Here is a 23,260-nt window from a genome sequence, read left to right on the forward strand (position 1 = left end):
ATTTGATGGAAAATTTGTCACCTTGATGATATTAAGTCTTATCATATGAATGCATTCATTTTTTTCATGAATTTAGAACATTTTGCCTTTCATTTATAATCTTGTTCTATTCACCCTAGACATACCATTATTTTTATTGCCACTGTAAATAATATCTTTAAAAATACATGCATAGAATAAGAATTTGATTTTACACAGCTTAGCTTTAGCAAAGCTTTGCCAAAATCTGTTATTTTAAATTATTTTTTTGGACATTTTTATTTATGTAATCTAATAATATTGGTAATTTCATTTCTTTCTCAATTCTTATACCTTATTTTTATCTTACTTTCCGAGATGGAATGTCTATTAAGTGCTAAATAGAGGTGATTGCAGGCATCTTTATATTCTTTCAGGCTTCATTCAAAGAGAATTCTAATATTTTACCACTAGTTATTATGTTTCCTACTGATTTTTTATTTTATCATATTAAAAAACTTGTATGTTTATTTTAAAATAAGTAATGGCTGTTGTATATTTCAAAATAGTAAGTGTTGAAATTCCCAAATGTTTCTTCTACATCTATTTCAGCAATATGGATGGATATGAAATGAAAAAGACCCAAGCCTATGACAGTAGGCTTGTGAATAGGAGACAGTAGTCAGTGAATATAGAGAAAGTGGAGTCTTAGGGGTTTTGTTGTTCATTGTGAGGATGTACAGAAAATAGCTGTTGGAAGACACTCATGGTTCTGATTTAGGATAGCTGGGTAAATGGTAGAGTCATTATTTGCATAGAGAATAGAAAGACAATTGCCATTTTTCAGAAGGAGATCTTGAACTCACTTCAAGATTTGATGAAACTGAGGTGCATGTCGGCTGTATAAAAGCTGATGTTCACTAGACTTTTGGATATAATTATTTAAAAATGGACTCTTGAATAAAGGAGTGAAGGGAGCTCTGGAGATAAACATTTGGGATTCAGTGTTATCAAAGTAGAAGTTAAAAGTTGTAGGAGAGGATAAAGTTCTCCAGTGAGAGTTTGCAGATAAGAAAAGTAGAGACTGTGTGAAGTAAGTCAGAAAGAGAAAAGCAAATATTGTATATTAGCACAAAAATGTGGAACCCAGGAAAATGATGTAGATGAACTTATTGGCAAAACAGAAATAGAGAGAGCAGATGTATGAATACCAAGGAGGGAGGGAGAGAGTGAGACAGATTGGGAGACTGGGATTGACATGCATACACCACATGTATAAAACAGCTAACTAACGAGAACTGACTGTATAGCACTGGGGGCTTCCCTGGAGGCTCAGTCCATACAGAAACTCCCTGCAGTGCAGGAGACCCGGGTTCAATCCCTGGGTCAGGGAGATCTCCTGGAGAAGGAAACAGCAACCCACTCCAGTGTTCTTGCCTGGAAAATCCTATGGACAGAGGAGCCTGGAGGGCTACAGACCATGGGGTCGCAAGAGTCAGACGTGACTTAGCAACCAAACCGCCACCACCATATAGCACAGGGAGCCTTACTCAGGGCTCTGGTGACCTCAATGGTAAGGAAATCCAAAAAGGAGAGGTGTATGCATACATATAGCTGATTCATTTTGCTGTTCAGCGGAAACTAACACAGTACTGTAAAGCCACTATATTCCAATAAAACAAACAAAAATAACAATGAAAAAAAAATAAGTACAGACTCTTTGCTAAGCCCCAGGAACCTAAACACACAGAGAATGGTAGGAGGGACCCCCAGAGGAGTCTGAGAATATGTCATTCCCGGGGTGGGTGGTGACGGGGAGCCTTAACGTGAAAGTTCAAAAAAAAAAACAAACCCGTCTGTATGAGCCCAACCCAAGGAGGTTAAGAGAGACGGCCAGAGAGAGTTGACTGACTTTGGCAATTAGGAAATCACTGGTGTGCTTGACAGGAGCAGCGGCAGTAGCACGCTGGAGTCAGATCTTGCATTGCAGGCTTTAAAAGAATGTGGGGAAATGGAGGGAAACAGATGAAGACCTTGCCCATGCTCATGATCCTTGGCCACAGAGGGAAGGAGGGAGATTAAGGAGCAAGCATGCAAGAGAGTCAAGGGAAGAGTGATCCTTTGAGAATTAACTGTAAGTTTCCCAGCTTGGAAACTGTTGGTTGGATAAAGCCTAGAAGGTTCAACTTTAGTTACATGGGATTGTGAGCTGGTTATTGGACGTGGAGAAGAGCTGAGCAAGTTTGTGTGATTGGACAGTTTTATTTACTTTAACATTTTTTGTATTTTGACCTTTACGATCTAAAAAAATTTTAAATATTTAAAATTTTAATTAAAAAAATACATATTTGCCTGGTCCTTGGCTCTTCTGACTTAGGTCTGAAATCATGGTGTCATGCAAAAAAAAAAATTCATAAGAAGCAAATTCAAAGACTGAGCCAATCTCTATATGACGATGAAGTCCTTGAATAAGGGTATGCCTTTAATGAAAGTATAACGTAAGACAAAAATATGTTTATATAAACCATAAACATTTTGGCATCTTATTTGTGGCCTAATAGTCCAGTGATCAAATGCATCTCTAATTTGAAAACAATAATCTAAATGAAAAAGAAAAGTAGCCTTGCCGTTTGGGGTAGAATTGTGAGTCTGTTTTGGTTATCATGAGTCAGTAAAAGCTCTTAAACCCACAGAATCTGCTGGTCTGTGATAGAGGAAGTCTTTGTCCTTGTTCTTGCTCCAGCATTAGAATCAGAAGAGAACCATATTCTAGATTCTGTTTGTGCTGGCACATCTTAGTTCATTGGCTTTATTTCCAATTTAAATGATATCTTTGCCAGGTGAAGTTGGTAATGATTAAAGAAGTTTAAAAATAGGTCTTAAATCCAGTGAGATGCTTTCCATGTATTTAGCTCTCATTTGAAAATTATATTCATGATAAAATGGGGTAAATCTTTTTAAGTTGCCACATTAATTTTTATAGTTGAAATTAGCCAAAATTGCCAGCTAAGTTGGGCTGTAACAAAAAAGTTCAGTGTTTCTATGGAAACATGATTTCATCCCATCTATGAAAACCGATTTTGTTTTTTCTCCTTTATCATGGAACTTGAATCTCTGCAATGTTTTTCCTGTGAGTCCTACTCCAAGAAAAAGAAAACAGGTTTCCAATTATACAAAAATTCACATTTTGCCCATTAGAGTTTAACTCCAAGGGACTTTCATCAAGGGAGATAAACAATGGCCATAGCCTAAAATCTTTCCTATTTGGGAATTAATATGCATTTTTTAAATTTTTGTCTAGTATTTTTAAATACTTTGGTCAACTTCTAGTTACAGTTGTTCCAAGTTACGTGAAAATTACTTCATGCTTCTAATATCCTTATGTGGTAGCTGGCTGATTTAGAAATCTCCAGTGAAAGAACTGTAACATTCATCTTCATTTTTACTTTCTTCCCATGCTGACCCCAAAGTGTAACACAAGTTTATTCTCAATAAATTCTTATCAAACCGCTGATGCAAAAGATATTTCAGTGCCTTCTGGGAACTTAGCATTGTTGAGGGCTCTGCAGGACACAAAAGACAGATAAAATAATTTCTTGTTTGTAATTAGGACTCTAGGGAGAGTGAACAGTGAAATGTAAAGTGCTTGCTATGCACTATTTAACCTCACGCGAGCCAGAGTTTTACTATCTCATTTGATCTTCACAGTAGTCCTAGAATAGCTTTTTCATTTTTCAGATGAAGAAACTGAGGTTTGAGAACGGGCCCGAGATAGCAACTGGTGGACCAGGGTTTGAATACCAGCCCTGTGCTGACTAGTACGCGTACTAGTTGGAGAGACAATTGTTCTACACAGAAACCCATTAGTAAAGCAGGAAATGCTATTGGCTGGGAGGAGCTCAGACAAGGAATGATGAAGTGGATGAGAGTAATCATGAATAACTGTAAGTGAAAGCACTCTTTACTACATGATGAACATTACATGTGCCTGAAGACAGAGTGCCTGAAGAGCTATGGATGGAGGTTCATGACATTGTCCAGGAGGCAGTGATGAAGACCATCCCCAAGAAAAAGAAATGCAAAAAGGCAAAATGGTTGTCTGAGGAGGCCTTACAAATAGCTGTGAAAAGAAGAGAAGTGTAAGGCAAAGGAAAAAAAGAAAGCTATACCCATTTGAATGCAGAGTTCCAAAGAATAGCAAGGAGAGATAAAAAGCTTTCCTTAGTGATCAATGCAAAGAAATGGAGGAAAACAGAATGGGAAAGACTAGAGATCACTTCAAGAAAATTAGAGATACCAAGGGAACATTTCATGCAAAGATGGGCTCATTAAAGGACAGAAATGGTATGGACCTAACAGAAGGAGAAGATATTAAGAAGAGGTTGCAAGAATACACAGAAGAACTGTACAAAAAAGATCTCCACGACCCAGATAACCACAATGGTGTGATCACTCACCAAGAACCAGACATCCTGGAGTGCGGAGTTGAGTGGGGCTTAGGAAGCATCACTACGAACAAAGCTAGTGGAGGTGATGGAATTCCAGTCGAGCTATTTCAAATCCTAAATGCTGTGAAAGTGCTACACTCAATATGCCAGCGAATTTGGAAAACTCAGCAGAGGCCACAGGACTGGAGAAGGTGAGTTTTCATTCCAATCCCAAAGAAAGGCAATGTTGAAGAATGTTCAAACTACTGCACAATTACCCTCATCTCACACACTAGCAAAGTAATGCTCAAAATTCTCCAAGAGAGGCTTCAACAGTATATGAACTGTGAAATTCCAGATGTTTGAGCTGGACCTAGAAAAGGCAGAGGAACCAGAGACCAAATCCCAACATCTGTTGGATCATTGAAAGAGCAAGATAATTCCAGAAAAACATTGACTTCTGCTTTATTTACTATGCCAAAGCCTTTGACTATGTGGATCACAATAAACTCTGGAAAATTCTTCAAGAGATGGGAATACCAGACCACCCAACCTGCCTCTTTAGAAATCTGCATACAGGTCAGAAAGCAACAGTTAGAACTGGACATGGAACAACAGACTGGTTCCAAATCAGGAAAGGAGTACTTCAAGGCTATATATTATCACCTTGCTTAATTAACTTATATGCAGAGTACCTCATGCGAAATGCCCAGCTGGATGAAGCACAAGCTGGAATCAAGATTGCTGGGAGAAATATCAATGACCTAAAATAGGCAGATGACACCACACTTATGGCAGAAAGTGAAGAAGAACTAAAGAGCCTCTTGATGAAAGTGAAAGAGAAGAGTGAAAATGTTGGCTTAAAACTCAACATTCAGAAAACTAAGGTCATGGGGAAACAGTGGAAACAGTGAGAGACTTTATTTTTGGGGGCTCCAAAATCACTGCAGATGGTGACTGCAGCCATGAAATTAAAAGATGCTTGCTCCTTGGAAGAATAGCTATGACCAACCTAGAGAGCATATTAAAAAGCAGAGGCATTACTTTGCCAACAAAGGTCCATCTAGTCAAAGCTTTGGTTTTTCCAGTAATCATGTATGGATGTGAGAGTTGGACTATAAAGAAAGCTGAGTTCCGAACAATTGATGCTTTTGAACTGTGGTGTTGGAGAAGACTCTTGAGAGTCCCTTGGACTGCAAGGAGATCCAACCAGTCCATCCTGAAGGAAATCAGTCCTGAATATTCATTGGAAGGACTGATGCTGAAGATGAAACTCCAATACTTTGGCCATCCAATGCGAAGAACTGACTCACTGGAAAAGACCCTGATGCTGGGAAAGATTGAAGGCGGAAGAAGTGGACGACAGAGGATGAGATGGTTGGATGGCATCACCGACTCAATGGACATGAGTTTGAGTAAACTCTGGGAGTTGGTGATGGACAGGGAGGCCTGGAGTGCTGCAGTTCATGGGGTCGTAGAGAGTCAGACACGATTGAGCAACTGAACTGAACATTACATAGCATATCTAATCAACACTGCATATTTGTTTTTTATCCACTGAAGTATAGCATCTTGGCTCTGACACTCGTTTCCTAAGTGTCTATGATTTGTTTTTTAAAGAAGCAGCAATGCAGTGGCGTATTATTTTGTTGTTGTTGTTGTTTGGTCGCTACGTCATGTTCTACTCTTTCGTGACCCCATGGACTGTATTCCTCCAGGCTGCTCTGTCCGTGGAATTTCCCAGGTAAGAATACTGGAGTGGGTTGCCATTTCCTTCTCCAGGGGATCTTCCCAACCCAGGAATTGAACCCTCTTGTCTTTCATTGGCAGGAGGATTCTTTACCAGTGAGCCACAAGGGAAGCCCCCTGGTACAATTGAACTTTTCTTTTTGAAAAGGCACACAAAAGAATACGTGTAAATTGATTTTGCTGATTATCACAGATTCACAGAATTCCAAAGTGGTCAATTCTTTTCTTTTATAGAAAAGAGCACAGGTCCCAGAGAGCAGTCCTGGCTGGATTTTTTTTTTTTTTTTTCTTCTCTCTTGCTTAAATTCTAATAATGGCAGAATCAGGCTAAATATTGCCTTCCAACACCTAGTCTAATATTTTTAAGTCACATAATGCTTTCACCCATTGATTTGTAGCAGATAGATTGTTGTTACTGTTTAGTTGCTAAGTCGTGTCAGACTCTTGCGACCCCGTGAATTATAGGCCACCAGGCCCCTTTGTCCATGGGATTTCCCAGGCAAGAATACTGGAGTGGGTTGCCATTTTCTCCTCCAGGGAATCTTCCTGACCCAGGGATCAAACTTGCATCTCCTGCATTGGCAGGCGCATTCTTTACCACTGAGCCACCAGGAAGTCCTGCAGCAGGTAGATATACATCATTAATGGATAAATATAATTCTAATAATGTTTGAGTATGTACCTTTTGTTTTCTCATGCTTCAATATAAAAATATCTAACTATGGAAACCATACATTTAATGTCTTTGTACAAAATATTCTTAGCAATTACAAAGAACTTTAAGTACAACATTAAATTAGATGATAATCATGCTTTGTATTTTTCCTTTACCTTTTTTTGTGCCTTTTCCTTGGTGATATTTTGTTTCTTTGTCAATGACTTGAAATTTTAGATTTTCCCTGTGGTTTCTCTTGGTCCCACGGTAAGTGCCGTATATTTCTATTTTCTATGATTAGTTGTTTTCCTTGAAAGGGAAAAGTTATAAGTTCACAGAGACAATTATAATCATATTCTATTTAAATGCTGTCTTTATCAATGTGTTATTTGTTTAACAAGCCTAGAATTTCTCCTGTAAACCAAAAATATCTCAGGGTAGGATCAATTTTTGTATTTGTAGCAAAACTAGAGTATAAAATCATTTATTAAGTGGTTCATATTCATTATATCATAGAAATCTTATTTTGTGAGGGGTGGTCTGTTTCTGACTAGCAATTAGTATTAAAAAATATGTCAATGGTTAAACTCAACAGCAGTCATAGATCCATGACAATTCAAAAACAAGAATAATGATCTAAACCTTTAAAAAGAACCTAAGTACACAGTGCATATGAATTATATGAGGCCCCAAGTTACCATAAAGTAGTTCCAGGAAACCCTCTAGTGTATCATAATTGCAACTTGAGTATGAGGAATGTTAATAAAATGCTTTGCACTGATGCTTTTAGAATTAAGAATGATTTAACAGTAATTATTCAGGTTCAACCAGGTCTCTTAAACTCTTCAGGAAATCTGAATTGTTGCCATCCTATTCTCCAGTGTTCATCTGACCATTTCATAATTTTTGAAACTCATCAAAGTTGGTTAGAAAAATCAGAAAAAGAACTGGTCATAAAACATCATGCTAAAAATTGTTGATGTGGCAGACACATTCACTGAGTTTTGATAAAAGTCTAGAGGTATTTTATGAATCAGGTGGCCTTAAATTTAAGTTTAATTTGAAAGTAGAAGCTGTGAGGAAGGGCAACTTAAAGAAGAAAAAGAAATTTGAATTTTCAGAGAATGACCCAGGAAATAACATTTGTGTTTTAAAAAGGGGGGTAATTATACTAATAACTATGTATGTCACACATCCGGTTAAGGAACAACCCCCAACCCAGTCCCATCTCCAGCCACTGCTCCTAATTTAGTCAATTAGCTTAGAGGAGAAACACGACACCGACGACACCGGGTGAGAGGTTTTTGTTTTGTTTTCTCGCTTCCCGGTGGCTCTAGTGGTAAAGAACCCTCCAGCCAATGCAGGAGACAAAAGAGATTCAGGTCAATCCCTAGGTCAGGAAGACCCCTGAGAGGGCATGTCCACCCCTTCCAGTATTCTTGCCTGGAGAATCCCATGGACAGAGGAGGCTGGCGGGCTACAGGCCATGGGCCGAAAAGAGTCTGACATGACTCAAGCGACTTAGCATGCATGCATGCAAATAATTCCACGCATTGCCTTCTTTCCCACCATGGCTGGATATTTACAATATTGTCACACATGCTCTGTGAGTATCAATCTGCTATTAGCCATACCCAGGAATTTTGGGCATATTTTTTAGTAAGCTCTGGCCATTAAAAAGTTTTAAAGTAAGAAAAAGACAAAACAAATAGAGTTGGCTATTCATCTTAGAAAACATTTAGAATAGAAAATTTGTGTTTTGGATACAATTTTTTTTGATTGTATCTGTTACAAATATTTTCCTCCGCTGGGGGGCTTCTACTTTTATTATATTTGTATAACAAACATTTATATTTTTTTCTTCGATTCCTTAAGAAGCTGAAGCAAAAAAACCACCGTGCTTCTATTACACCCAATGAATTTTTTTAAATGGTGTGTATCATCTAATACCCAGTCCATGTTCACTTTTCTCTGTTTCAAAAATATGTACAATTTGTTGTTTCAGTCAGGATTCCAACAAAGCCCACAATTACATGTAATTTCTCCTTTGTTTTTATGGTGCTTGTTTATCAATTGTACAAATTTTCACCTTCACTGATTTCATCATCTCGGTGTCATTTAAGACAGGATGGAATTTCTTATAATTGCATAAATCCAGAGACTTGAGTAGTTCCAGGTGTGTGTTCTTTTTTATTGACCAAAAATAATTCACAGATGGCCATGTGCTCCTATTATGTCATGTCTGGAGCAACATGCATCTTATTCACTTTAATGATGCTAAATAAGGTAGGTGAGTGGGTTCAGGTGCAGTCAAGTAATGTATGTGTTCTGATTTCATCTCTAACGTTTCACCCAGTCATATTGGCAGCACTGGTGTTCTTTGCCATATTATATTTATGAATATAAAGAAGGCTGGGCACTGAAGAATTGATGCTTTCAAATTGTGGTGCTGAAAAAGACTCTTGAGAGTCCCTGGACTGCAAGGAAATCAAACCAGTCCATCCTAAAGGAAATCAACCCTGAATATTCATTGGAAAGACTGATGCTGAAGCTGAAGCCCCAATACTTTGACCACGAGATGTGAAAAGCTGACTCACTGGAAAAGACCCTGATGCTGGGAAAGATTGAGGGCAAGAGGAGAAGGGGGCGATAGAAGCTAAGATGGCTGAATGGCATCATAGACTCAGTGGGCATGATTTGAGCAGACTCCAGGAGATAGTGAAGGACAAGGAAGCCTGGTGCACTCCAGTCCATGGGGTTGCAAAGAGTTGGACATGACTTAGTGACAACAACTCATTCATTAGTAGTTGCAAAATATGGTTTTTCGAATTCTATTATATTCTTCTGGTATTTATTAACTGTTGCTTAATTAATTGTACTATTACTCTGAATTATTATTCATGTGGGAAAAGTAGGGTAAATATTGGATTCTTTTTCTTTATTTGTTTGCTAGCAATCCCCAAAGGTGACCAATGTATGGTTTTTATTTTTATTTTTTGTATTTATCATCATGAACTCATAGGTTTAGGAAACTGTTGTACATCAATGCATTGTAGTCATTATTATTTTCAATGGTCAGAGGGTCTTATCTTCAGCAAATAGGAGCCCTTCCTTATCTTCAGCAAATAGGAGCCCCTCAGCTTAGCTTTGGGTCATTTTGATCTAATCCTAGTCACTCTTAAGACTTTCCTTGTTTTTAGAATGACAAGATTCCTCTGTCTCATGTTCCTCAGACCTGGAATCTGCTATTCTCCCTAAAGAGCCTGATTTCTTTAAATGGGAAATGGTATTAGAAACCATATTGGGGTGCTAGATTTGCTTACTGATGATTTTCTTCATAACACTCGAACATTAGTTGCTTTCTTCTACCCATTTTCTTTTACCCTGGCTCCTCTTTGTCTATCCATTTATTTTCTCTTATCCTGTATTGATTTTTAGCTTTACAAATGCTTACATTTTATTTTCTAAGTTGGCATACCAGGCACATCTAGGACCAGAGCTCACATCACATGCCTTGTTTTCCAGCACACTTTTTGGTGTATCATGGAAGAATTGGAAGATTAGGAAGTTGGAGTACAATTTGACTTGAATTAGAATTTCAAAATTTTATTAGCTTTCCCTTTGGGAATGGATGTCTTTGCTTTTCATATGCCTTATTGTAAAAATTAGAACCGAGTTAAGAAAAAAATAAAAATTAGGCTAATATATGTTAATAAAAGAGGAATTTGAGGATAGGAAAAGGTGCTACATTTATATGCACAGCTTAAAATTACCAACAGGATCCCATGGCCTGATTTTAGTGTATTTGCTGGTACAGGCCAATAAAATACACTGTACTCCATGTTCCTTGACTATCTTTTACTGGCCTCATTTTAAATGGTTACACAGACATGTACATTATTTCATTGCTTGAATATTTAGAAGCTGCTATGGCCAGATGGATTTTAAACCTCCCCACCAAACTACAGTAACTCCACCAAGTTACTGCCGTTCACTTTTTCTTGTACAGCTCTAATGGATGCTGTGTGATATATTCTATAAACAGATCAAGAAAGCAGTCACCCACTCTGCAGCGTGAGAGCAAATTCTGCAAAGTGTAAAATCATAGCTTCTTGGAATCTGTTAGCCTCCTCTCTATGAAGTGAGGATTTATAATTACCTGTCTCCTTACAATACTAGATTTTTGTTTAGAGAAATATGATAACAAATGTCAGTTGTTTAGTTAACCGTGAACTGTTACACACAATCAAGATGGCCTTGATTAATTACATATTTTGGGGAACTTAATTTGACCTATGAAATTCGAGAAGATATAACTTTAGTTGTGTTGTTTTAATGATTACTCACACAAACCAAACTTTACATATGCCCATGAACCCATTCTTAATTCTTTCACTGATGTGCCAGCATTTTGCCATTTTCAGTTCTATCTGTCCCAGTTGATATTTCTCCCACCACCTTGGTGGCTCAGGCAGCAATGCAGGAGATCTGAGTTAAATTCCTAGGTTGGGAAGATCCCCTGGAGAAAGGAATGGCAAACCACTCCAGTATTCTTTCCTAGAGAATTCCATGGACAAGGGAGCCTGGCCAGCTACAGTACATGGGGTCTCAAAGAGTCGGACACGACAGAGCAGCTAACACTTTCCTACCATCTTAGGGCTTCCCAGGTAGTGCTAGTGGTAAAGAGCCCACCTGCCGATGCAGGAGACACGAGACATGGGTTTGATCCCTAGAGGAGGGCATGACAACCCACTCCAGTATTCTTGCTTGGAGAATCCCATGGACAGAGGAGGCTGATAGTTTATAGTCCATAGGATCACAAAGAGTCAGACATTACTGAAGTGACTTAGCATGCATGCCTACCACCTTGATGCTAAAAATATAGAACACAATAGGGGTGTGTGTGTGTGTGTGTAAAAACATGGAGTACAGAATTTCAGTTTCCCCACCTTTTCCTGTTTTACAATTTAGTTCAAAGACAGAGCATATAAATATGTGCTTATAAATAAGCATGAGTGTTAGTGTCTCAAGAGGAGACTATTTTTAGTCTTCAAATTTATTTGATGGCTTTATGACCAAGCTTAGCAACCACATTATGAGATGGCATTTTTCCCGATAGTCCTTTGTTTTCAAAGCTTTGTTGCATTCCTGGTGCTCCTCACGCGAATTCCCATGCCTTTCTGGCCACAGACCCAGTGAGACCCATTCATTGCAACAAGACAAGGAAGTTTCTCTCATTTGTGTACACTACTCTCAGAAGTTGACTTACAAGTATTTATTTTGATCTTAACAAAATATTAGTGACAGTGGCAGTAGAACATAATATAACAGATATATATATATATATATATATTTTAAAATTGGAGTATAGTTGCTTTACAATAATGTATAAGTTCCTGCTGTACATGAAGTGCATCAACTATATGTACACATATGTCCCTTCCCTCTGGAACCTCCCTTCCCACCCTCATCGCACCCCGCTAGGTCGTCACAGGACAACGAGCTGAGCTCCCTGTGCTATAAGCAGATTCCCGCCAGCTATCTGTTTTATACATGGTGATGGGCCTATGTCAGTGCTGCGCTCTCAATTCTTCCCGCCGTCTCCTTCCCTGAGGTCCACAAGTCTGTTCTCTACCTTTATGTCTCTCTTCCTGCCCAGCAAATAGGTTCTCTGTGCCATTTTTATAAACTTAGAAAACGGAAGAGAGATGAAAAGTAAAAGAGGATAATCGTCAATTGATCTCATTTCTCTAGAGTCACCTAATTCTTAAAGTTTAGAGATCTCTTTGATTTTGAAAGGGAGATGCTCTACACAACGTGAAATCCTCGCCATGATGCACAGGAGCTGCCTACCCTCCCTGGATTCACCGTGCATTCAGTGGGAAAGGTTCTGAATATAACACACCCTCTGTGGATTCACCGTGCATTCAGGGGGAAAGGTTCTGAATATAACACACCCTCTGTGGATTCACCATGCATTCAGGGGGAGCAGTTGGAAATGTAACAGGCCGGGTGGGGTCCTGTTGCCTCGGTATAGCTCCTGCCCTTCCTCCCCTTCCTCCTGCACCTCCCCGTCACTAACCTTCCATCTGTCCCCGGAACAAACAAACTTGCTCCATCCACAGAAGGAAAGCTGGTCCTCAGTTTAGGGCAGGTTGGCTCCTTCACATTCCTTCAAGAGTCAGCTCACAGAGCATCCTTTCAGATGCCTTCTCTGAGGTCCGTATTGAAAGCAGCCCTTGCTCTGCTCCTGGCCGAGTTACCTCAGAGCATCTACCAGTGTCTGAAACGGTCTCACTCAATCATTTATTTAGTCTCTGGTATGTAGGCGCCATGAAAGCAGATTCCTTATCTGGTTTGGTCACTTCTGAATTCCCAGCACCTAAAAGAGTATCTGTTACATAATAGGCACTTGAGAAATATTTGTTGTTGAATGAAGACTGGAAAGAATTCTGGAGTGAGAGAACCTGAATGTAAGTTCTGAGTCTGTTGCTTATAGAGTGTGTGCAACAGGCAAGTCATGTTCTCTAAGTCAGCCTTACTTTCCTCAACACTTCCCCAAATTAAATGGCATAGAGTTGTCGCAAGCATTTTACATGTAAGTTTTCCTTATCACAATAATCCTATGAGGTTATAGTATATAGATCATCATCTTCATAGTTGAAAGGAAGATTACAAATCACCAGTTTCACTTTCTTTTTTGAGCATTAGAACACTGTAAGAAGGATATTGAATTATAGTGGGTTAGGGGCAGTGTTAATTCTATAATTTGGATTGCTTGGTGGATAGTTGGACTAGTATATATTTTCCATCAGCAGGAGAGCTCAGTTTAAATTCCTACATGCTATTAAAATAATTTCCCCCTTTATCCTTATCTATGAAGAAGTTCTTTAAGTAACATTTTCTAAAACAGACTTTTTCATGTTTAACGACAGGGTGTGTTCCTATGTTCCTTTAGAGGCCTTCATTCATATGAATAATCTTAGGTGGCAAATCAAACTTAATGAATCAGAGTCTGCCTTTTAATGAATCTCTTATTGTGTGCATGTTAACATTTGAAGGATGCTAAGGTTGCCTGATTGTTCTTTGTGTAGTCAATTTTGAATGTAGAGATTCTGAGTTATGCTTTCCTATTTAGGGTTGCTAACTTACTTCTCTATAAGGGGAATGCGTGCATGCATACTAAGTCTCTTCAGTCCTGCCCGACTCTTTGCAACTCTATGGACTGTAGCTCACCAGGCTCCTCTGTCCATGGAGATTCTCCAGGCAAGAATACTGGAGTGGGTTACCATGCCTTCCTCCAGGATGCATAAGCATATGTCCAATTAAATAACTGTAAAATGTATTTGTTAAATATATGAGTTATGTTTCCATGGTGAAATAACATGGTGGTGGTATTTATTTAATGCCTTTTTATATTGTCTACATTGATGGTTGTCAACTAAAATATAAAGTAATTAGACAATTCACTTTAGCCCAAGGATTCTGAAGTAATTAAATACTATGTAGAAATAATGAAGATATTTTTGATAGAGGTGCAGGATAACTTAATTTTGAGGTTTTGGGGAAGGAAGTTAGTCAATATTTGTTAGTACACGTTGTTGCCTAATCCTTGTGATGACTCACCAAAAATGCTTCTTACTCAATGACATTTTTTGAACTTTATAAGCTCTTTGTCGAGAGGGCCAGCCTAATTTAAAAAATGATGGTGATGATTTTGGACTCACTGTTTTTCACTGAGATATAAATTGTGTCCAACAAATTTTACAGCTTTTAAGCTTATTCCAATCTATGCACCCAAATATCATAACTGCAAATGTAGACTATTTGTAACACCCAGTAAGTTAATTTGTGCTACATCCCAGTCTACTTCTCCCATCAAAGGCAAACTTCCCCTAATGTTGCAGTTTCCTGTTTTGGGACTTCATACCCCTGGGATCACTCTGTGTCTTCTTCTGTTTGTCTCCTTTCATTAAATAGAATATATTTAAAATTATTCATGTTGTTGAATACAATAAAAGTTTATTTTTCGTTGCTCTGTTCCATTATGTGAATAACCAACAACTTGTTTATCTATTTTTCCTGTGGATGACATTTGAATTATTTTTAGTTTGGAACTATTATGAATAAAATTACTATAAACATTGTTAAAGTCTTTTTGTTAGCACATGTTTTCATTACTCTACGTTATATCCTTAGCAAAAGGATTGCTGGTCATAGTTTAATTTTGTAAGAAACTGAACTTCACACTTCTCTGAAGTGGTTACATCATTTTACACTCTTACCATAAATGTGTGAGTTCCAATTTCTCCACATAGACTCATAAACATTTGATGTTGTTAGTTTTTTAATTTTAGCCATTTTAGTGGGTGTGAAATGATATCTTACTGTGGTTTTAACATACACTTCTTGGTAACTAATGATGAGAACCATTTAATATGCTTACTGGCTATTTCTATATTTTCTTAATAATTTAAAAACTTTGTTCAAGACTTTTGCTCTTTAAAAAATTGAATTTGATGGTAGAAATAAATGAAGCAGAGAGGAAAAAAGGAAAAAGAATTAAAAGAAATGAGGACAACCTCAGAGACCTCTGGGACAATGTTAAATGCCCCAACATTCAAATCATAGGCGTCTCAGAAGAAGACAAAAAGAAAGGCCATGAGAAAATACTTGAGGAGATAATAGTTGAAAACTTCCCTAAAATGGGGAAGGAAATAGTCACCCAAGTCCAAGAAACCCAGAGAGTCCCAAACAGAATAAACCGAAGGTGAAACACATCAAGAGACATATTAATCAAATTAACAAAGATCAAACACAGAGAACAAATATTAAAAGCAGCAAGGGAAAAACAACAATTAACCCACAAGGGGATCCCCATAAAGATAATAGCTGATCTTTCAATAGAAACTCTTCAGGCCAGAAGGGAATGGCAGGACATACTTAAAGTGAAGAAAGAGAAAAACTTACAACCCAGATTACTGTACCCAGCAAGGATCTCATTCAAATATGAAGGAGAAATCAAAAGCTTTACAGACAAACAAAAGCTGAGAGAATTCAGCACCACCAAACGAGCTCTTCAACAAATGCTAAAGGATCTTCTCTACACAGGAAATACAGAAAGGGTGTATAAACTCAAACGCAAAACAACAAAGTAAACGGCAATGGGACCATACTTATCAATAATTACCTTAAATGTAAATGGGTTGAGTACCCCAACCAAAAGACAAAGACTGGCTGAATGGATACAAAAATGAGACCCCTATATATGCTGTCTACAAGGATCCACCTCAAAACAAGGGACACATACAGACTGAAAGTGAAGGGCTGGAAAAAGATATTCCACGGAAATAGAGACCAAAAGAAAGCAGGAGTGGCAATACTCATATCAGATAAAATAGACTTCAAAATACAGTCTGTGAAAAGAGGCAAAGAAGTATACTACATAATGATCAAAGGATCAGTCCAAGAAGAAGATATAACAATTATAGATATATATGCACCCAACATAAGAGCACCGCAATATGTAAGGCAAATGCTAACAAGTATGAAAGGGGAAATTAACAGTAACACAATAATAGTGGGAGACTTTAATACCCCACTCACACCTATGGATAGATCAACTAAGCAGAAAATTAACAAGGAAACACAAACTTTAAATGATACAATAGACCGGTTAGACCTAGTTGGTATCTATAGGTCATTTCACCCCGAAACAATGAATTTCACCTTTTTCTCAAGTGCACATGAAACCTTCTCCAGGATAGATCACATCCTGGGCCACAAATCTAGCCTTGGTAAATTCAAAAAAATTGAAATCATTCCAAGCATCTTTTCTGACCACAATGCAGTAAGATTAGATGTCAATTACAGGAGGAAAACTATTAAAAATTCCAACATATGGAGGCTGAACAACACGCTTCTGAATAACCAACAAATCACAGAAGAAATCAAAAAAGAAATCAAAATATGTACAGAAATGAACGAAAATGAAAACACAACAACCCAAAGCCTGTGGGACACTGTAAAAGCAGTGCTTAGGGGAAGGTTCATAGCAATACAGGCTTACCTCAAGAAACAAGAAAAAAGTCAAATAAATAACCTAACTCTACACCTAAAGCAACTAGAAAAGGAAGAAATGAAGAACCCCAGGGTTAGTAGAAGGAAAGAAATCTTAAAAATTAGGGCAGAAATAAATGCAAAAGAAACAAAAGAGACCATAACAAAAATCAACAAAGCAAAAAGCTGGTTCTTTGAGAAGATAAATAAAATTGACAAACCATTAGCCAGACTCATCAAGAAACAAAGGGATTGTTTTCTGTTGTTGATTTCTAAGACTTATATAAGTTAGTCTGTGTATGAGTCATGTTTTGTAAGTATTTTACTCTAAATATTGACTTATTTTCTTAATGGTATCTTAATTTTGGTGAAATCCAACGTGAATCCATTTTTAACATTGATGGTGGTTTCTATGTCCTAAGAAAATTCACCTAATCCAACGATTATGAAGCTATTCTCTTATGTTTTCTTCTAGAAGGCTTGTAATTTTAGCTTTACCTTTAGATCTATTTTTTTTGCATATGAAATGAGGTGGGGTCAAGATTTGATTGGGATTGTGTTGAATCTATTGATCAATTTGAGGAGGATAAAGAGGTAACCAATTCTGAGTCTTTTAATCCAGGAATATAGATTTCTCTGTTTATTTGACCTTTAATTTTTTTCAACAATGTATTATATATTTTAGTGTAGAGATTGTTCACAACTTTCAATAATGTTATTTCTAGGTTTATGATGCTTTAATAGTATTGAATAGTACTGAATACTTTAATAGTGTTGCATATATTATATCCCCCATTGTGTTGCCTATATACTATTAACCTTGTATCCTGTGACCTTGCTAAATTTACTTACTAGTTCTACTAGAGTTTTAGTAGGTTTCAAGTTTCTATGTAGATAATCATGTTGTCTGTAAATAATTGCAGTTTGAATTCTTTCTTAGAGTTTTTTATACCTTTCATTTCTTATTTGGAATGTGGCACTGGCTAGGATTTCCTATACATTTTTGAATAGAAGTAATGTGAGAATATGGCCTTAATTTTTACTGACTTGGGGGAGAATGCATTTAGTCTTTCACCACCCAATATGATCTGAGCTATAGATTTTTCATAGATAGCATTCATCAAATTGAAGAATTTTCTCCTAGTCTTAGTTTACTGAGGGTTTTATCATACATGGGTGCTAAATTTTATTAAATAAATTTGCTGTGTAAATTGTGATGCCTATGCAAATATTTTTTACTTTCTTAGTGTTATAAATTACATCAGTTGAGATTTAAATTTTTTAAAAATTTATTTATTTGTTTTTGACTGCCCTGGGTCTTAGTTGCAGCATGCGGGGTCTTCCTTGTGGCACACAGGTAGCTTGTGGGACCCGGAGTGCGTGGGCTCTGTAGTTTGCAGCACACAGGCTCTCTAGTTGAGGCAGGGGGTTTAGGGGTTGTGGCACATAGTCTTAGTTGCTCTGTGGCATAGGGGATCCTAGTTCCTCTACCAGACATAGAGCCTGTGACCCCTACACCGGAAGGCAGAGTCCTAATAACGGGACCACCAGGAGAGCCCTGAGATTTAAACATTCAATGATCTTGCATCAATGGGCTAAGCCTTACTTGGTCATGATCTTTTTCATATATTGCTAGATTTTACTTGCTAATGATTCATTCTGTACTTTTACATCCTTGCCTCATGAAGGATAATGGACTATAGTTTTTTCTTGTAATATCTTTGTCTAGTTTTCTGTTAGAGTTATGTTGGCCTTATACTAGAAGCTGAGGAGAGTTCTCTCTTCCTCTATTTTCATTTATTTTTGCTTCGTAAAAGTATTTGTTTATTTTTTAATGTTTGGTAGAAATTACTGGTGAAACTATCTGGCACTGGAGTTTTATTTGTGGGAAAATTTTTGAATAAAAATTCAATTTCTTTAATAATTTCAATTTAGATCAGTTTCAGTAAGTAGTGGGCTTCCTTTATGGCTCAGCTGGTAAAGAATCTACCTGCAATGCGAGAGACCTGTGTTCGATCTCTGGGTTGGAAAGATCCCCTGGAGAAGGGAAAGGCTACCCACTCCAGTATTCTGGTCTGGAGAATTCCATGGACTGTATTGTCCATGGGGTCACAAATAGTTGGACACGACTGAGGGGCTTTCCCTTTCAGTCTTAAGACTTTGACCAATTCATCTGTCTACTTATTATCCTTTAAGGTCTGTAGGCTCTGTAGTGTCATCTCTTGTTTCAATACTGACTCAGGTAATATATGTTTTATGTCTTATTTCTTGACTATTCTTGCTAGGATTTATAAGTATATTTATTTGTTAAAAAATTAACTCTTTATATTTATTGTTTTTCAATTTTCTATTTCATTGATTATTTCTTTTTCAATATTTTAGGTTTAATTTGTTGTCCTTTCTTTAGCTTATTAAGCTGGAAGCTTAGATATTGATTTTACATTTTTCTTCTTTTCCAAAATATGCTTTTAAAGTGAAACTTGCCCTCTTGGTAGTGCTTTAAATGCATCATAAATTTTTGTTTTTTTTTTAAAAATTGATCAGTTGAAATGTTTTAAGATTTTCCTCTGATTTTTTTTTAACTCATGAATTACTTAGAAGTACACTGGTTAATTTCCAAGTATTTTAGGATTTTCTTCCCTTTTTAAAAAATGCATTAATTTTATTTAAAATTTAAACTTAATTAATTCATTATTTCTGGTGGTGCTGGGCCTTTGCTGCTGCCTGTGCTTGGGCTTTCTGCAGTTGCTGTGAGTGGGGCTGCTCTCTAGCTGTGGTGTTCAGGCTCCCCACTGCGGTGACTTCTGTTGCAGAATATGGTCTCCAGGGCACACAAGCTTCAGTAGTTGCGCCTGTGGGCTCAGCAGTTGTGACCCCTCGGCATGTGGAATATTCCTGTCCCAGGGATTGAACCTGTGTCCCCCGCATTGTCAGTCAGATTCTTAACCACTAGGCGGTCAGGGAAGTCCTTCTTTTTCTAATTTAATGTCATTTAGGTCAAAGAACATAACTCGTGTGGTTTCATTTCTTTGGAATTTGAGGCTTGTTTTTTTCTCCAGCATATGGTCTGTTTGGTGACTTTTCATATGTACAACAAAAGAATGTATGTTCTACCGTTGTTAGGTGGGGCGTTCTATGAATGTCCATTAGGTGAAGTTGGTTGATAATGTTTCTTAAACCTTTTGCATTCTTACCAAGTGGCACTAGTGGTAAAGAACCTACCTGCCAATGCAGGAGACATAAGTGATGTGGGGTCAATCCCTGGGTTGGGAAGATCCCCTGGAGGAGGGCTTGGTACCACACTCCAGTATCTTGCCTGGAGAATCCCATAAACAGAGGATCCTCGCAGGCTACAGTTCATGGGGTTGCAAAGAATTGGGCATGACTGAAGAGACAGCATGCATGCATGTACTCTTACAGATTTTTTTTGTCTAATTCAATAATTACTGATAAATGAATGTTGAAACCTCACATTTTGATATGAATTTGTCATTTAAAATTTTTTCCCCCATTTTTCTTCATGTATTCTGAAGTGTGACAGACATCTGCATATTGAAGATTTTATGTCTTTCTGATCCATTACCCATTTTTTACCATGAAATTTCTATCTAAAATCCTTATTGTTGTTCCTTTGTATATCATGTGTTTTTTTCCTCTGGTTAGTTTTAAGAATTTACTCTTTAAACTTTCAAATAATTATGATGTACCTAGGTGTGACTTACTTTGTATTTTAGTTGGGGTTTGTTTGATCTGATTGTTGGCAGGGTTTGTCAATTGGAAAATTCTTGGCCATTATATTTAAAAATATTTCTTTATTCACTTTCTTCTTTCCATATGAGAAGCTAATGTCTTGGGTGCTATTAATAAATGAAGACCACTTGATACTGTCCCACAGAGTTCAGAAGCTCTGTTGCTTACATAACTCACTCATCTCCCTACACCTTTGAGTTTAATTTGGCTAATTTCTATTGATTTATCTTCAAGCTTACTGATCTTTTTTTTTAATAAATTTATTTATTTTAGTTGGGTGCTAATTACTTTACAATATTGTAGTAGTTTTTGCCATACATTGACATGAATCAGCCATGGGTTTACATGTGTTCCCCTTCCTGGACCCCCCTCCTACCTCCCTCCCCATCCCACCCCTCTGGGACATCCCATTACCCCAGTCCTGAGCATTTGTCTCATGCATCGAACATGGAATGGTGTTCTGTTTCACATATGATAATATACATATTTCAATGCTATTCTCCCAGAACGTCCCACCCTCACCTTCTCCCTCAGAGTCCATAAGACTGTTCTATGTTCTTTTGATATATGCAAACTCACTGCATTAGTTCTTTTTAAATATATATTTGCATTGCAAGCATCTTACATCTTTTTTTAAGTTTGTATCCCTCTTTTGAAATTTCACGTTTTTGCATATTGTTGTCCATCTTACTCATTAGATCATTTAACATGTTTATCATAGTCATTTTATAAATCCTTCTTGGTGCTTCTGATATTGAGATCATCTCTTGTTGTTGTTCAGTTCCTCATTCGTGCCCGACTCTTTGCGACCCCATGGACTGCAGCAGGCCAGGCTTCCCTGTTCTTCACTATCTCCTGGAGCTTGCTCAAACTCATGTCCATTGAGTCAGTGATGCCATCCAACCATCTCATTCTCTGTTGTCCCCTTCTTCTCCTGCTTTCAATCTTTCCCAGCATCAGGGTCTTTTCCTATGAGTCGGCTCTTTGCATCAGGTGGTCAAAGTATTGGAGCTTCAGCCTCAGCATCAGTCCCTCCAATGAATATTCAGAATCGATTTCCTTTAGGATTGATTGGTTTGATTTTTTGCAATACTAGGTACTCTCAAGAATCTTCTCCAACACCATAGTTTAAAAGCATCAGTTCTTTGGTGCTCAGCCTTCTTTATCTCTGAATCTGCTTATATTGAGTGTTTTTCTCCTGATCAGAGTAAAATTTTCTTGTTTCTTCTCGTATCTTGGAAGATACTTGGGAGATTTCTCTCAGCTTGTCAGTATAGTTTCCACTTTTTGTGTTTGAGTTCCATGTTCTCTCTCATCCTTTCTTTGCCTTTCTGCTTTTTGAGGGGCGTCTCTCCCCTGTAGTGAAGGCCCAGTGCGCCTTGGAAGGACCTTTCTCAGTTCTGTTGCTTCTCCCCTAACCTTCAGCAAGATAAGGATTTGTATTTGAGGAATTCCCTGGGTACCTGAAGAGGGAGAGAGAGGGAAAGACTCTCCTGTTTTATCCTCTTTTTGTTTTATCCTGCTCTCAATTTTCCCTGTATTCCTTGTCTATTCCATGTACCCAGATAAGGCTCCTGGGGAAAACTGCTGACTGAGGGCACCCTTGCTCTGATGCTGGGGCCTCTCAGAATTCTTGTCTGCCACACCGACTTTGACTCGTTACTTCTATACTGTGGCAAATTCTTCTTCCTCCTGGAATGAAAGAAGCCCTGAATCTTTTCTGTCCTATTAATAACTTTTGGAATTCTGCTCATTTAGGTTCCTATAAACCCCGTCTTTTCTGCTGGGTTTTAAAAGCCTACAGTTTATCTGACATGTTCTCATTGTTGGGAGTGACAGTCTTTGGCAATGATACACACTTTAACCAGGAGTGAAGTCCCGGGACTAACTTAGAAAACATGTTAAAGTCACATAACTGAGTGTTGATGAGTTAAATAAAGTAGATCTTACTGTTCATAATTATTACAGCCATTAAAAAATGAAATCCCATCATTCAGTTTTATCATACAGACTTTTTTTTTTTAACCAGATACCCTTTGTGTGTTTCTTAAATGCAAATCCACATTTAAAAGAAGGATATGTGTTGCCCCTGAGATAATAGAAAGAACATGATAGGGCTCTACAGGCTGTGTTAAAAGAGGAGATTCTAGTAAGTATTTTGAGCAAAGCTTAAAGTTTTAGAGAAGTTTTTGCTTTCCCAAGATGATTATGAATTAAAAAATTTATCACATTCTTCCTCAGCTCTGATTCATTGTCTTTCAGTAATATAGTTGAAATGTGGCTATTTGGACACATAAGTTAATTCCAAGATTAGTAAAAATTAACTGGGCTTTAACTGATATTGTAGTTTCCAAATTCAAACTTATAATTGTTAGGTATTTGTCTTTATTTTTCTAATATATCTAAATTTCTTTTTTTCCCTCTTTATTTCTTTTTAGGAGTCCTACAGCAAAAACAGAAAGATGGCTCACCATATTACATTTCTTTGGATAATTTTGGTCCTGCTTCTTCAGAATTCTGTATTAGCTGAAGATGGGGAAATAAGATCAAGTAAGAATTATCAGCATTGTCTTTTTTTTTTTTTTTTTTTATCAACACATTGCTTGGGGAAATGAAATAAAAAGAGCCCAAGTATTGGCTTTAAGGATCTTATTCTTACTGT

General features: G+C 37.4%; 1 protein-coding gene across 1 annotated transcript in view; it reads left to right on the top strand.

The window, feature by feature from the left end:
* The window catches only part of COL21A1 (collagen type XXI alpha 1 chain), a 201,884-nt gene that overhangs the window by 35,277 nt on the left and 143,347 nt on the right, over positions 1-23,260 (top strand). Inside the window, exons 3-4 of the mRNA XM_081524368.1 lie at positions 3,697-6,129; positions 23,037-23,148. Coding sequence (XP_081380494.1) covers positions 6,085-6,129; positions 23,037-23,148 — 157 coding nt within the window. The 5' untranslated portion in view covers positions 3,697-6,084. The remainder of the gene's footprint in view (positions 1-3,696; positions 6,130-23,036; positions 23,149-23,260) is intronic.

The sequence above is a fragment of the Giraffa tippelskirchi genome, chromosome 8 (genome assembly GCF_054371585.1).
Source record: "Giraffa tippelskirchi isolate mGirTip1 chromosome 8, T2T-mGirTip1v1.2.pri, whole genome shotgun sequence".
In the NCBI taxonomy this organism is placed as follows: domain Eukaryota; kingdom Metazoa; phylum Chordata; class Mammalia; order Artiodactyla; family Giraffidae; genus Giraffa; species Giraffa tippelskirchi.